The following is a 14,605-nucleotide window of genomic DNA, read 5'->3' as shown; positions in this document are numbered from 1 at the left end:
GCCAGCAACCCAGCAAGCACACGTAGGAGAAACCCGAAAGCAAAAGGAAAAAATGAACCGCAAGCAGCCTTTTAAAGCTTTTTATTTAGCAGATTGCGCAACCAGGAGCCAATCACACTCTCTGGCGGGAAATTTCTGAAAAAAAGCACAAGCCACACCTCCGGAAAAGTCCCAGAACAAGCAACACACTGCTTAAAAAAATGAGTAGGCAATTACATACACAAAGAGGCCAATATACACTTGCCGGGAATGGGCTTGGCAACACATCATCAGTTCCACCATCCTCTTTGGTTCTGACCCTAAAGAAGATACCTAGAAAGGATCCTAAGTGCATGGATGAGAAATCTAAAAAAAGCCCAGTAGAAACGGCCAGTGTGAGCAGAGCTAAACCATGAATAAGAACCTCCTCAGAACTGGAAATCTTAGAACCAAGTAGACTTTGCTTGCAGAGTTTTTACATGCTGAGTGAAAAAACACTCAAGTGAAATAGCAAATATAATTACAAACTCAATTATGGGCAGGGGTCGACGCTCTGAGATTGATCCACCAGCGGTTGATTTAGTGGGTCTACTAAAGACCCACCAAATCGACTGCAGATCGATCTCTGATCGATCTCTGTATTCTACCTCCGACGAGAAGAGTAAGGTAAGTCGACGGTGTAGACCCCGTGGTAACTTGACCTAAGGTACGTCGACTCCAGCTATGTTATTCACGTAGCTGGAGTTGCGTATCATAGAATATCAGGATTGGAAGGGACCTCAGGAGGCCATCTAGTCCAACCCCCTGCTCAAAGCAGGACTAATCCCCAACTAAATCATCCAAGCTAGGGCTTTGTCAAGCCTGACCTTAAAAACCTCTAAGGAAGGAGATTCCACCACCTCCCTAGGTAACCCATTCCATTGCTTCACCACCCTCCTAGTGAAAAAGTTTTTCCTAATATCCAACCTAACCCTCCCCCACTGCAACTTGAGGCCATTACTCCTTGTTCTTGACCTAGTGTAGGTCGACTTACTGCGGTAGTGTAGACATAGCCTATGTTTGTCATATCCAAACCAGAAATTGAAGGATCCAGATTTATCAGTCGTCTTATCCAATCTCCTGTTACTGTAGTGCTCACAACTGTCACTCGGATCTGATGCCTCCACCTTAATTGGATCCCAGAAGTGAAGAATTGAGAAAGAGGAAATCACCGTCAGAGAAGAAAAGGGTAGAGGAGCACCACGCCTGGCCTCTGCTTCAACCTCCTAAAATTCAGTCAGATTCTCCTAGTAAACCAGTCTCTCCAGTGCCAGGACCGCTGCTGTTGCCTCTGCATTCTGGATTGGATCTGGAATCAGATCTGCAATCTGTAGACAGTTACAAGCGGGAGGTGCTATCAGTTTGTATGTCTTTAGAAGAATTTCTGGCTCTCAACCAGTCCAAGAGGACCCTTATTATGGATAATGTTATGAATTAGATTTGGTTGTGGATTACTAGCCAGACTGGTAGATGCCACCGTGTTCTAGAGTCCCTTGTTGGCCATTCCCAGATCTGCAGTACAGTGTACAGTTGCAGTCCCTTCTAGGACTTCCAGAAAGCGTTCCCACAGATTTGAAGATACCAGATCCACTGACAAAATATAGAGGGAGACCAGTCTCCTACACTGCCTCTGCATTGTGACCCCGCCCTGCACCTAGAGTGGCAATAGAAGCTGTCCCTTCCCATCTCAGAGAGGTATAGGCAGCAACATGGGATCCCAGCTTAAATAGACAGTCCATGGGATCCTAGCCCTAGATAGGCAAGGAAGGTAGCAAGGACAACCTATCCTCAGCACTTCCCTTGGTAATTAGGGTGCATATGCTTTGGTGGATGGGCTGGTGCCTATTGCATTTTTTCTCTCCTGCTATGCAGTCTTCTGATGGTTGGATGTTGATTGAGTTCCCCACAGCAGTAGGTCTTGGAATTAATATCCCATTAAGATGAATGAGGTAGTTCAAACCTCTCAGAACTATTATCTCAGGCTCTCTGCAAACTCAAGGAGATGTTACTGTGTCAGTTAGTTAATGTTTAAGTTTTTCTTCCCAACCATGGGGACTAGAAACTTTTTAAAATGAGAGCTCAGATTCTGCTGTAATTATTTGTCTCCAGGAGCAGAGGCCCCAGACGCAGGACTGTAGTGCCTATGTCTTACTTAAGCCACCCTTGGGTTCAGGTACTCAGGTAGCTTCTCTCTCACAGGGGCTAATATCAGATACTTTATGGGAAGGTTTAAGAGTTTCCATAATGGGTAGTTAACTTCACCTACAGGCATGCTCTTACTTTTTTCCTAACCCAAGACAGTTAGTGATTAGATTAAGTCCTGATGCATGAAGATTTATATACCTTTTGAATTTTTATCCTAGCTAATATAACTGAGAATATTTTTATGATCCACCTAAATATATAATATTTTATTTAACCCTGCAATTTTTGCTGCAGTATCTTGTAGCACTGAGTTCCAAAGTTGAATAATGCATTTTGTAAAAATATTTTCTTCTGTTTGTTCATTTACTGGACTTAATTTTTGTTGGCTGTCCCTTCATTCCCAAATCGCACCTGGAGCTGCAGCTAGCAAGAGATGTCAAGAGTAACAAGAAGGGTTTCTTCAGGTATGTTGGCAACAAGAAGAAAGCCAAGGAAAGTGTGGGCCCCTTAATGAATGAGGGAGGCAACCTAGTGACAGAGGATGTGGAAAAAGCTAATGTACTCAATGCTTTTTTTGCCTCTGTCTTCACGAACAAGGTCAGCTCCCAGACTGCTGCGCTGGGCATCACAACATGGGGAATAGATGGCCAGCCCTCTGTGGAGAAAGAGGTGGTTAGGCACTATTTAGAAAAGCTGGACGTGCACAAGTCCATGGGGCCGGACGAGTTGCATCCGAGAGTGCTAAAGGAATTGGCGGCTGTGATTGCAGAGCCATTGGCCATTATCTTTGAAAACTCGTGGCGAACGGGGGAAGTCCCGGATGACTGGAAAAAGGCTAATGTCGTGCCAATCTTTAAAAAAGGGAAGGAGGAGGATCCTGGGAACTACAGGCCAGTCAGCCTCACCTCAGTTCCCAGAAAAATCATGGAGCAGGTCCTCAAAGAATCAATCCTGAAGCACTTACATGAGAGGAAAGTGATCAGGAACAGTCAGCATGGATTCACCAAGGGAAGGTCAGGCCTGACTAATCTAATCGCCTTCTATGATGAGATTACTGGTTCTGTGGATGAAGGGAAAGCAGTGGATGTATTGTTTCTTGACTTTAGCAAAGCTTTTGACACGGTCTCCCACAGTATTCTTGTCAGCAAGTTAAAGAAGTATGGGCTGGATGAATGCACTATAAGGTGGGTAGAAAGTTGGCTAGATTGTCGGGCTCAACGGGTAGTGATCAGTGGCTCTATGTCTAGTTGGCAGCCGGTGTCAAGTGGAGTGCCCCAGGGGTCAGTCCTGGGGCCGGTTTTGTTCAATATCTTCAGAAATGATCTGGAGGATGGTGTGGTTTGCACTCTCAGCAAATTTGCGGATGATACTAAACTGGGAGGAGTGGTAGATACGCTGGAGGGCAGCGATAGGCTACAGAGGGACCTAGACAAATTGGAGGATTGGGCCAAAAGAAATCTGATGAGGTTCAATAAGGATAAGTGCAGAGTCCTGCACTTAGGACAGAAGAACCCAATGCACAGCTACAGACTAGGGACCGAATGGCTAGGCAGCAGTTCTGCAGAAAAGGACCTAGGGGTGACAGTGGACGAGAAGCTGGATATGAGTCAGCAGTGTGCCCTGGTTGCCACGAAGGCCAATGTCATTTTGGGATGTATAAGTAGGGGCATAGCGAGCAGATCGAGGGACGTGATCGTCCCCCTCTATTCGACATTGGTGAGGCCTCATCTGGAGTACTGTGTCCAGTTTTGGGCCCCACACTACAAGAAGGTGTGGATAAATTGGAGAGAGTCCAGCGAAGGGCAACAAAAATGATTAGGGGTCTGGAACACATGACTTATGAGGAGAGGCTGAGGGAACTGGGATTGTTTAGTCTGCAGAAGAGAAGAATGAGGGGGGATTTGATAGCTGCTTTCAACTACCTGAGAGGTGGTTCCAGAGAGGATGGTTCTAGACTATTCTCAGTGGTAGAAGAGGACAGGACAAGGAGTAATGGTCTCAAGTTGCAGTGGGGGAGGTTTAGGTTGGATATTAGAAAAAACTTTTTCACTTGGAGGGTGGTGAAACACTGGAATGCGTTACCTAGGGAGGTGGTAGAATCTCCTTCCTTAGAAGTGTTTAAGGTCAGGCTTGACAAAGCCCTGGCTGGGATGATTTAATTGGGGATTGGTCCTGCTTTGAGCAGGGGGTTGGACTAGATGACCTCCTGAGGTCCCTTCCAACCCTGATATTCTATGATTCTATGGTTCTTGTATTATGAGACTGTGAAGAGGAGCACCTGACTTTCTTTCTCTGTACAACTCAATATTTTTATACTTGTAACATGTTACCTCTTATGTGGGCTCTCTAAACTTAAATAGCCTTAATTTTTTTAGTCTCTCCTCATATGGGAATCCATCCATGCTACTAATCATTTTCATTGTCCTTATCTGCAACACTTCTTTAATTCTGAGATGAGTGGCCAAAACTAAATACAGTATTCCAGGTGAGGGCATACTATCAATTTATGTAATGGCATTATAATTATAATAAAGCTTAATATTTTGTTTTGCTTTTTTTTGACTACTGCTGTACATTGAGAAGATTCAATTTAGCAGTCCATAGTGATACACAGTGACAATTTTTCCTAAGTAGTTACAGATAACTTAGAACCCCTTAATGCGTATGCATAGTTCAAGTGTTCCTCTCAATGGCACTGTCTTGCAATTGTCTGCATCTTAATTTCATCAGCCCTCATGCTGTTAAGTCATCTAACATTGTTAGTTCCCCCTGCAGTTCCTAACATTCATTGTACTCTAGATTAGCCTAAATAATGTTGCATCATCTACATGTTTTGTCACATCACTCTTCCTCCCCTTTTCCAGGTAATTAACAAATATATTTAAATAACATTGCGGATGGGATCCTGGTCTTTAGTTTGCTTGTTTTTACTAAGAGTCATACTTAGTTAAATAGAGAATTTCAGCGTTTGATTTAACCTCTCCTATTATTTTTCCTTCATAGGGTACTCAGAAAATATGCCTCCCTTACAGTCCCACGAAAACATTATCAGTGAAATCTATTTTAAGGTAAATATTCACAAATGTATATCATTAAATGTATTTGTCTGTGCCCTATTTTCCTTTTCTGTCATTCAAAAGCTTTATTTCTGTTCATATTTTCTTTTCCATTATGGCTGTAGAAAACAGTGAAACAAAGAATACAGTTCTTAAGGAAAGCCATATATGCAAGGTGCCTCCAGTACAGGAGCTATAGAATGCCAAGTAATGGCCTTGTGATACCTCTATGGCAATGGAGAAATCTAAGCACCTTTTTGGGGGGGCAGAGTGGGGGAAATATCTTCAAGTTAGAAATTGGGCACTAACTGGAACTAACTAATTGGTGCTTGAGAGGAAGAAATCTTGGGCTTGCTTGTGGACAGACCAGGCGAAGCCTCACAAAGTTGTATGGAGAGATCTGACTAGAATATGAATGAGGGGGTAAAGGCAACCAAGGAAGAAGCAAAGATTCCTAAATGGATTGGAGTCCTTAGCTGATTCTCTCCTCTGCTTTCTCATATGGGATATTGTGGATTCTCTTCTGCACTGTTTTCCAGACTTTTGAAAGCTGACACCCGCCACACACGCTTTCAGGAAAGGAAACCAAATACACCCCCTATCCCCTGCAAACTCACCATGTGTTGTTAAAGGTCTTACTCATCTTACTGTATACAGCTTACATGGGCCTCCCTGCCCTCCATCTAGTCTTTTGTCCTCCTATCCATGAAGTGCAATAGTTAAGTGTTAACGTTTAGGGCTAGTCTACACTGGCAACGCTAAAGCGCGCAGCATTCAGTTGACTTAGTTCCCGCTCAGACTCCTGTTCCAAGTCTCTGCCAAGGCACCATAGCCCCGGGCATCGATCGCCGGCGTCTTGCTGACGCGGGTCCACCTGTCGAGGCTGCTCGCGGAGCAGCTTCTACTGTGAGTGCTGCTCCTCCATGTCGAGATCGCAGTCCCCTGGCCGACGTAGATCCTGGCACCGCCGATATTCCCGGTCCAGAGGCAGCAGCGGATCATACGCCAGCTCGGCCTCACCTCACAGCCACCCATCTACAGGCCAAGCTAGCCAGCCCGAACAGCCAGCCGTGCTGGTGCCTCAGAAAGCGCAATGGCACCAAGCGTTGTGACCGGCCCAGTGGGCACCATGGCCTCCGGCGCGGCCTGCACCGCAGCCCCTGATGGGGGCTCACTTGCTGGCCGGGGCCTCGGAATCACCATCGGCGTCCATCTTTAGACCACCAGAAAAAAGGTCGGTGGGGCCTGTGTCCTCGGTACCGTGCCCGGAGTCCGACCAGGTGGTGGATCCTCGGGTGCCAGACGACATCCAAAGTACCACACTGGTGTCACCCCGTCCGGAGGAGCTGATTGTGGGCCCGCCCCCCTCTGTCCCGCAGGAGGACTACCGGGCCCACCAAGACCTCCTAAAAAGGGTGGCAACGAGCCTCCACCTCCAAGCTGAGGAGATGGAAGAGCCCTCAGACTCCCTGTTCAATGTGCTGTCCCCTTCAGCACCAGGCAGGGTGGCCTTGCAGCTCCATGAAGGGGTGGCAAGAATTTCAAATGCCCTGTGACAAACACCAGCCTCATTGGCTCTCATCTCTAAAAAGGCGGAGCGCAAGTACTTTGTACCCATGAAGGGACATGAGTATCTGTATACCCACCTGGTGCCCAACTCCTTGGTGGTCGAGTCAGTCAACCACAGGGAGCAGCAGGGGCAACCAGCCACGACCCCCAAGAACAAAGACTCTCGGAGGCTGGATGCTTTCGGGAGAAAAATTTATTCGTCGTCAAGCTTTCAGCTACGAGTAGCAAACCATCAGGCTCTTCTGGTTCGCTACAAGTTTAACCTCCGGGAATCCCTCTCCAAGTTTGAGGACTCCCTCCAGGAGCGCGATAAGAAGGACTTTAAGGTGCTCATGGAGGAAGGGGAGGCAGTTGCAAGGGCATCCCTGCAGGCTGCTTTGGATAGAGCAGACACGGCCGCACGGTCCATGGCCTCAGCGGTGTCCATAAGATGGGCGTCATAGTTTCTACTCTCTGGGCTCTCCAGTGAAGCACAGTCGTCAATGCAGGATGTCCCTTTCGAGACGTGAAGGCTCTGTTTGCTGAGGAAACAGACACAAGGCTGCATGGCATGAAAGACTCCCGTACGACCCTCCAGACCTTGGCCCTCTATGTCCCTCCTCCCACAAAACCCAAGTTCAAGCTGCAACAGGCTCCCGTCCAGGCCACCCTCCAGAAGTATGAGGCCACCCACAAAAAGCAGTGGGACTACAGAAAGCGCCCGCAAAGGCAATCCCAGCCTGCCCCTCAGCCTGGGTCTTCTAAGGGCAAGCAGGCAGGGAAAAGGTGCATTTGATGGGCAGCTCGGGGGGACCCCACCAGTCCTCATCAGGGATCCGCCCTCAATAAAGCTCCCCTTCTCCAACTGGTTGTGTGCTTTCCTTCCAGAATGGTCGCGGCTAACCTCGGACCGATGGGTCCTCAACACCATCTCCTGGGGTTACACCCTTCAGGTTACCTCCTCCCCGCCCAACCGCCCTCCGCCCCCGTCCCTCGTGGCTGTGCTCGAGCAGGAGGTGGGGCGGCTCCTGGACCTAGGAGCTACAGAGAGAGTGCCCAAGGAGTTCCTGGGCAAGGGGTATTACCCCCGGTATTTCCTTATCCCAAAGGCTAAAGGGGGGCTTAGGCCCATCATGGACCTGTGAGGCCTGAACCACTACATCGTGAAACTCAAGTTCCGCATGGTTTCCCTGGCCTCCATCATCCTCTCCCTGGATCCCGGGGACTGGTACGGTGCCCTCGATCTACAGGACACGCACTTCCACATCCACATATTCGAGAGGCACAGACGCTTCCTCCGTTTCATGGTGGGACAGTCACTACCAATTCACGGTCCTACCGTTTGGTCTGTCCACTGTCCCCAGGATCTTTACAAAGTGTATGGGGGTGGTAGCGGCCTATCTCAGACACCAGGGGGTCCAAATATTCCCATATCTGGACGACCGGCTAGTCAAAAGCACCTCCTGGTCACAGGTGAGGGATCATGTGACGCTCCTCCTGTCCACATGTACTGCCCTGGGCCTGTTGATAAACAATGCCAAGTCCACATTAGTCCTGGTCCAATGCATAGAGTTTATCGGGGCACTACTGAACACAATGTTGGCCAGGGCCTCTTGCCCACCAGACAGGTTTGAGACCCTGAAAGGGCTCATCAACTTGGTCACAAGGTTCCCGGTGATGACAGCCAGGGCTTGCCTGCAACTGCTGGGTCACATGTCTGCGTACACATATGTGGTCCATCACACCAGATTCAGAATGAGGCCCCTTCAGCTCTGGCTGGCCTTGCAGTTCTCCCAGGCCACGGACAGAATGGACAAAGTCCTCACTGTGTCAAACTCTATGATCACCTCCCTATGGTGGTGGTCTGCCCCAAACAACAGGCTCCAAGAGGTCCTGTTCAGGGACAGGGCCCCGTCGTTGGAGCTGGTGTCCGACGCATCGGACCTGGGTTGGGGGGCCCATGTGGGGAACTTTCAGACCCAAAGCCTGTGATCTCTACAAGACCTACCCCTTCATATAAATGTCAAGGAGTTCAGAGCGGTGCAACTGGCGTGTATGGCCTTCCGCTCGCACCTGGAAGGCAAGGTAGGTCAGGGTCCTCACGGACAACGCGGCCTCGATGTTCTATATCAACAGGCAAGGTGGGGCCCGATCCTCTTCCTTCTGCCACGAAGCCCTCAGGCTGTGGGACTTCTGTATAGCCCATGACATCTACCTAAAAGCCTTCCACCTGCTGGGTGCCAGGAATGTGAGGGCGGATGGCTTGAGCAGGAATTTTTTCTCTCTGCACGAGTGGTCTCTACACCCGGAAGTGGCTCACCAGCTCTTCTGAAGGTGGGGTAAGTCCCAGGTGGACCTATTTGCGACCCGGCAGAACCAACGATGTCCCCAGTTCTGCTCCGGGGGGGGAGCCTAGGGAGGGGCGCTATCTCCGATGCCTTTACTGTGTCTTGGTCAGGCCAGCTCCTCTACGCCTTTCCCCCATTCCCTCTGATCAGCAGGGCCCTGGAGAAAATAAAGGCAGACAAAGCCAGGGTCCTCCTCGTTGCCCCAGTGTGGCCCAGGCAGCACTGGTAGGGGACCCTCTCATGGCAGTTGCCGCTCCAACCGGACCTGCTCTCTCAGGGCCAGGGCCGCCTCCTCCATCCCAACCTAGCAACGCTTCACCTCACAGCGTGGCTGCTCAGTGGTTATGTGGCAAGGAAAGGACATGCTCGGAACAGGTTCAGCAAGTCCTCCTCGAAAGTAGATAGCCCTCCACTCGCCGCTCCTATGTGGGGAAGTGGTCTCGGTTTTTGAGGTGGGCGGCAGGCCAGGATATTTCCCCGATGGCTGCCCCGATCCAGCTTATCATAGAATCATAGAATATAAGGGTTGGAAGGGACCTCAGGAGGTCATCTAGTCCAACCCCCTGCTCAAAGCAGGACCAATCCCCAACTAAATCATCCCAGCCAGGGCTTTGTCAAGCCTGACCTTAAAAACTTCCAAGGAAGGAGATTCCACCACTTCCCTAGGTAACGCATTCCAGTGTTTCACCACCTTCCTAGTGAAAAAGTATTTCCTAATATCCAACCTAAACCTCCCCCACTGCAACTTGAGACCATTACTCCTTGTTCTTTCATCTGCTACCACTGAGAACAGTCTAGATCCATCCTCTTTGGAACCCCCTTTCAGATAGTTGAAAACAGCTATTAAATCCCCCCTCATTCTTCTGCAGACTAAACAATCCCAGTTCCCTCAGCCTCTCCTCATAAGTCATGTGTTCCAGTCCCCTAATCATTTTTGTTGCCCTCCATTTTTGTTATCCTTGATTACCTCCTCCACCTGAGGGCCCAGGGTCTGGCGCCCTCGTCAGTCAGAGTACACTTGGTGGCCATATCGGCCTTTCATCCCCTGGTGCAAGGGTACACGGTGTTTTCCCATCCTATGACCTGCCAGTTCCTTAAGGTTTGGACCATCTCTACCCATATTCCAAGCCCCTGGTTCCACAGTGAGACCTAAACCTGGTGTTGGCTCGTCTCACAGGGAACCCGTTTGAACTACTGGTCACGTGTTCCTGGTCTCACCTCTCGTGGAAGTGGCCTTCCTGGTACCTATCACGTCAGCCAGGCAGGTCTCGGAGCTCAGGGCCCTAACCTCCGAACCACCGTATACAGATTTTCATAAGGACAAGGTCCAGCTCCGCCCACACCACGCGTTCCTCCTGAAGGTGGTCTCCGCCTACCCACATGGGTCAGGATGTTTTTTTGCCAGTCCTCTGCCCCAGACCTCACGTGAGTAGTGAGGAACTTAGTCTCCACACACTCGACGTGAGGCGAGCTCTGGCTTTCTATCTCGAGTGGACCAAGCCGTTCAGAAAGTCTTCGCAACTGTTCGTTGTCTTGACTGAGCGTGCAAAAGATCAGCCGCTTTCCACTCAGCCGCTTTCTAAGCGGATCACTTTGTGCATCTGTTCCTGTTATGAGCTGATGGGGGTTTCCGCGCCGCCCATTGTGAGGGCACACTTGACTCGGGCGCAGGCCTCGTCGGCTGCCTTCGTGGCCCATGTCCCCATCCAGGACATTTGTAGGGCTGCCACGTAGTCTTTGGTTCACACATTCACCTCACACTATGTGATCGTCTCCCAGGCCAGGGATGATGCTGGGTTCGGCAGGGTGGTACTCCATCCTGGGAACTTGTGAACTCCTACCCACCTCCAACAGATATAGCTTGGAATCACCTATTGTGCTATACACATGAGCAATCACTCGAAGAAGAAAAGACAGTTACCTTTTCCGTAACTGGTGTTCTTCGAGATATGTTGCTCATGTCTATTCCACATCCCACCCTCCTTCCCCTCTGTTGGCGTTGTCTGGCAAGAAGGAACTGAGGGTGGGGGGAGCACGCAGCTCCCCTTATACTGCGTCAGGCAGGCGCCCCTACAGAGGTCATGGGGGCGCTCCCCCCTACAGGTACTGCTAGTGGAAAAACTTCCAGCACTGGTGCACATGGCGAGCACGCACACCTATTGTGGAATAGACATGAGCAACACATCTCGAAGAACACCACTTATGGAAAAAGTAACTGTCTCTTTTCTGTTTAATAAGTCATATTTTGTATTTTTCTGCATATACAAAGGTTTTATCCTGTTTCTTATGTATACAGTTGACTATTTTTCTATTCTCCTGTGTTGCTTGTGCATATTTAGGTTGTAGTTTTGTGTTAAGCTTAATAATACACCTGTTTGTTTTGATTTTCACTTCCCTTATGTTACTTTTTAGGAAGTGGAGGAAAAGTTTACAAAACAAAATTCTCTCTTGTGTCATATTAAAAGGATAACTATGACAGTCCTTAGCTCAGAGCTTTATATGCGAACAAAATAAGGTTTAACTTGATGGCAATGCAATATCTTACTCATTTCTTTCTGTAAAATTCCCATGTAGTAGTCAGTGTCACATTGCAAAGAGATCATGAGAATGCAAACATGTATGATAAAATGGCTATTTGGTTAATTCTTTATGTGCAGGTGTGTAACACTAAATGGCTAATATTGAAAAATATTCTTTCTCTCTTACAAAATATATTATTTTTAATTGCATTTCAGTGCCATGAGTCTTGACAAATTTGAAAAAAGCCCTAGGGAAATTCCTCACCCTGAGATACAAAAGGTAAGAAAGAGACAGTTTTCTTCCCTCTTGTGTTTTAGAATACACTATTTATAGAAATAATTGTACTAGTTGTTGCTCAGTTGCAGTGGCAGGACATGATGGTGCAGATTACAGTTCTGTGACATTGCCAAAAAACATTGTGGCTTGAAGTGTGTTGAAGTGTCACTTGAAAAGGAAAACAACTTTGATTTTTAAAGGAGTGGAAATAAGATGGCTACGTCTTTGTCAGAGTGCTAACCATGCTTTTTTTTTTTTTAAACAGGATTTACTGGTTCTTGAAGAGCAAGAAGTAAGTGTAAACTGATCACTTTGAACTCACAAAACCCCTTCAGCGAATATTAGCTTTGCATTTCGAATAAGTTCCCCTTTATATGTAATTTCTTGTAACAGTCATTTCTTGTAACAAGAACTGTAATGTGAGGCACTGTGGAGCGTGCAAAGCTGAAGATTGTAAGTTCCATTGTGAATACATTTAAGTACATAAATAGAATTTCATCATATGACTCAAAGATAAATTAGTGGAGAAAAATATAAATGTGATATTTGTGTAACACAAGGATAAGGGCCATATATTTTCATAAGTAGGACTTGTATACAAATCCTTAGTGGAAAAATGATAAGAAAAGTACACTTGCTGACCTTTCCTGATTAACACCCTATAGCTCTGTTTTTTTTCTCAGGGCTGCGTAAATTTTAAGTTTGGCGTTCTTTATGCTAAAGATGGTCAACTTACAGATGATGAAATGTTCAGCAATGGTGAGTCAGCACGTTCTTTTCACCTTTTCATTTGGTAATTGAACACATTTGGCTGCCCGAATGTAAAAACAACAGGACTGTATATTGACTCTGTATACTGGCTGTGGAGAAGAGAGATGGCTGTTAGTGCTATGCTAATGGTGGATCTTTTCTGTATGCTTCTCCCAGTTGTTTTTCCGACACTGGTGTGATACTGCAAATGCACTTTGAGTAGCTCTGTATATTCCCACTTATGAAATATTGTGCCACCTTTTGGTAGAACCTTTTTTTTCTAGCAGTGTAGCTATGGGGCTCCTGCAGCCCCACCTCTTTCCTCAACATACCCCACAAATTGAATGTGAGGCTACAAAGGGGGCGAAGTGCCCTCCCATCTCCAGTCTGCCTAACCGCATGCCTGGGTGGATGTGAACCCCTCTGATGTCCTCAGAGGCAGAGTCTTCTCTTCTAAGAGTTAGTTTAGCATTTTCATATAGCAATCTGTCAAAATCATCTAAAGTCAGTAGCGTAGCTAGGGGGGAGCAGGACAGCAGCCACGGCGCCCATTTACTTACTAGGTGCCTTTAAAATTTTTACTCACCTGGTGGTGCTCGGATCTTCAGCAGCACTTTGGCATTGGGTCCTTCACTCGCTCCAGTCTTCGGCGGCATTGTGGTGGCCAGGGGGCTGTCCTTCAGTGCCGAAGACCGGAGCGAGTGAAGGACCCAATGCCAAAGTGCTGCTGAAGATCCGAGCACCGCTGGGTGAGTACCAGGGGGTGGTGCCTTTTTTTAATCTCTGCTCCCCCTATTTTTTCCACCTGGCTACGCCACTGTCTAAAGTATCTCTGATTTGTGATTGCTGGTCACTATTTCCAGTACAAGGTGCTCCCATTTGGCACCCAGAGTACTTACAAAATGTCTTTCTGCAGTAGTGACTTATGTAAGGAATCAGGGTATTTTCATTTACCCCTTCTTGGATGATTAGCTGCTAAAGGCAACTGTGCATGAGGACCTGATGAGCCACATAGCCACCAAGACCAAACTTCTCTCAGACCTAGGATTCTTTCTGTCATACTCAAAGGATTCCCTTTAAAGGGGCCATATTAAACTCTGTAGAAGGGAGAGTTTTTCTGCCACACTACAGGTTTCTAAGAATGAGACAGAGTATATTAAAGATTTGAAGTTGCCCTATACAGAGGGGCAAGGTTTCTCATGGGTTTTATGGCAATCACTACCTGTGGACTCTGCACAGCTGAGAATGAGACCCATTCAGCACTGGATGTCCTGGGTCCCCAGCCCAAGTTGGGCCAGCTTTCAATTATTGATTATCATGCCTCACCACCTTATAGTATGTCCAGACTGGTGGTCAAACAGGGCACACCTGAAGTACTTGACAGTTTGAGGGCTCTGGTCATCCAAGGAAAGAGCATTGCACTTCAGCATACTGGAACTGGGATTTGACTCTCAAATCATTCGTCTGTATTCTGCAAGGGAAGGTTGTGCACGTAATAACAGACAATACATTGGTGATGTATTATATCGAAAAATGGGAGAGCTTATTCCACCCCCTTGTGTGTGGAGGTGACAAAGTTATGGGATTGGTGTATCTGCCATGACATTCATCCTGTGGTACTACATCTGGCAGGTGAGAACAATGTAGTTGCAGATCGCCTGAGCAGAGATGGCTCTCAGATGCACGAGTGGTTCTTAAAGGATAAGCGAGTTCAGACTGTATTTTTGAGGTGGGGTCAGCCAGTTGTGGACTTGCTCATGACGAGACTCAACAGGAAATGCCACTGTTTCTGTTCCAGAATGGGCTGGGACAGTGAGTCCCTATTGGATGCTTTCCTTCTGCACTGCGGGGAAGGGTCTGATGTTTGCCTTTCCCTTGATACAGAAGGCAATAAGGAAGATACTTCAGGACAGGGCATGGGTGATACTCATTGCCCCGGCGTGG

General features: G+C 47.7%; 1 protein-coding gene across 1 annotated transcript in view; it reads left to right on the top strand.

Annotated features, from left to right (window-relative positions):
• The window catches only part of GARNL3 (GTPase activating Rap/RanGAP domain like 3), a 208,890-nt gene that overhangs the window by 90,363 nt on the left and 103,922 nt on the right, over nt 1–14,605 (top strand). The window contains exons 6-9 of the mRNA XM_077835615.1: nt 5,167–5,231; nt 11,851–11,914; nt 12,177–12,203; nt 12,595–12,670. Coding sequence (XP_077691741.1) covers nt 5,167–5,231; nt 11,851–11,914; nt 12,177–12,203; nt 12,595–12,670 — 232 coding nt within the window. The remainder of the gene's footprint in view (nt 1–5,166; nt 5,232–11,850; nt 11,915–12,176; nt 12,204–12,594; nt 12,671–14,605) is intronic.

Source organism: Eretmochelys imbricata, chromosome 16, assembly GCF_965152235.1.
Source record: "Eretmochelys imbricata isolate rEreImb1 chromosome 16, rEreImb1.hap1, whole genome shotgun sequence".
Taxonomy (NCBI): domain Eukaryota; kingdom Metazoa; phylum Chordata; order Testudines; family Cheloniidae; genus Eretmochelys; species Eretmochelys imbricata.
Note: the sequence above shows the minus strand (reverse complement) of the source record. Positions and strands in the feature narration are given on the sequence as shown.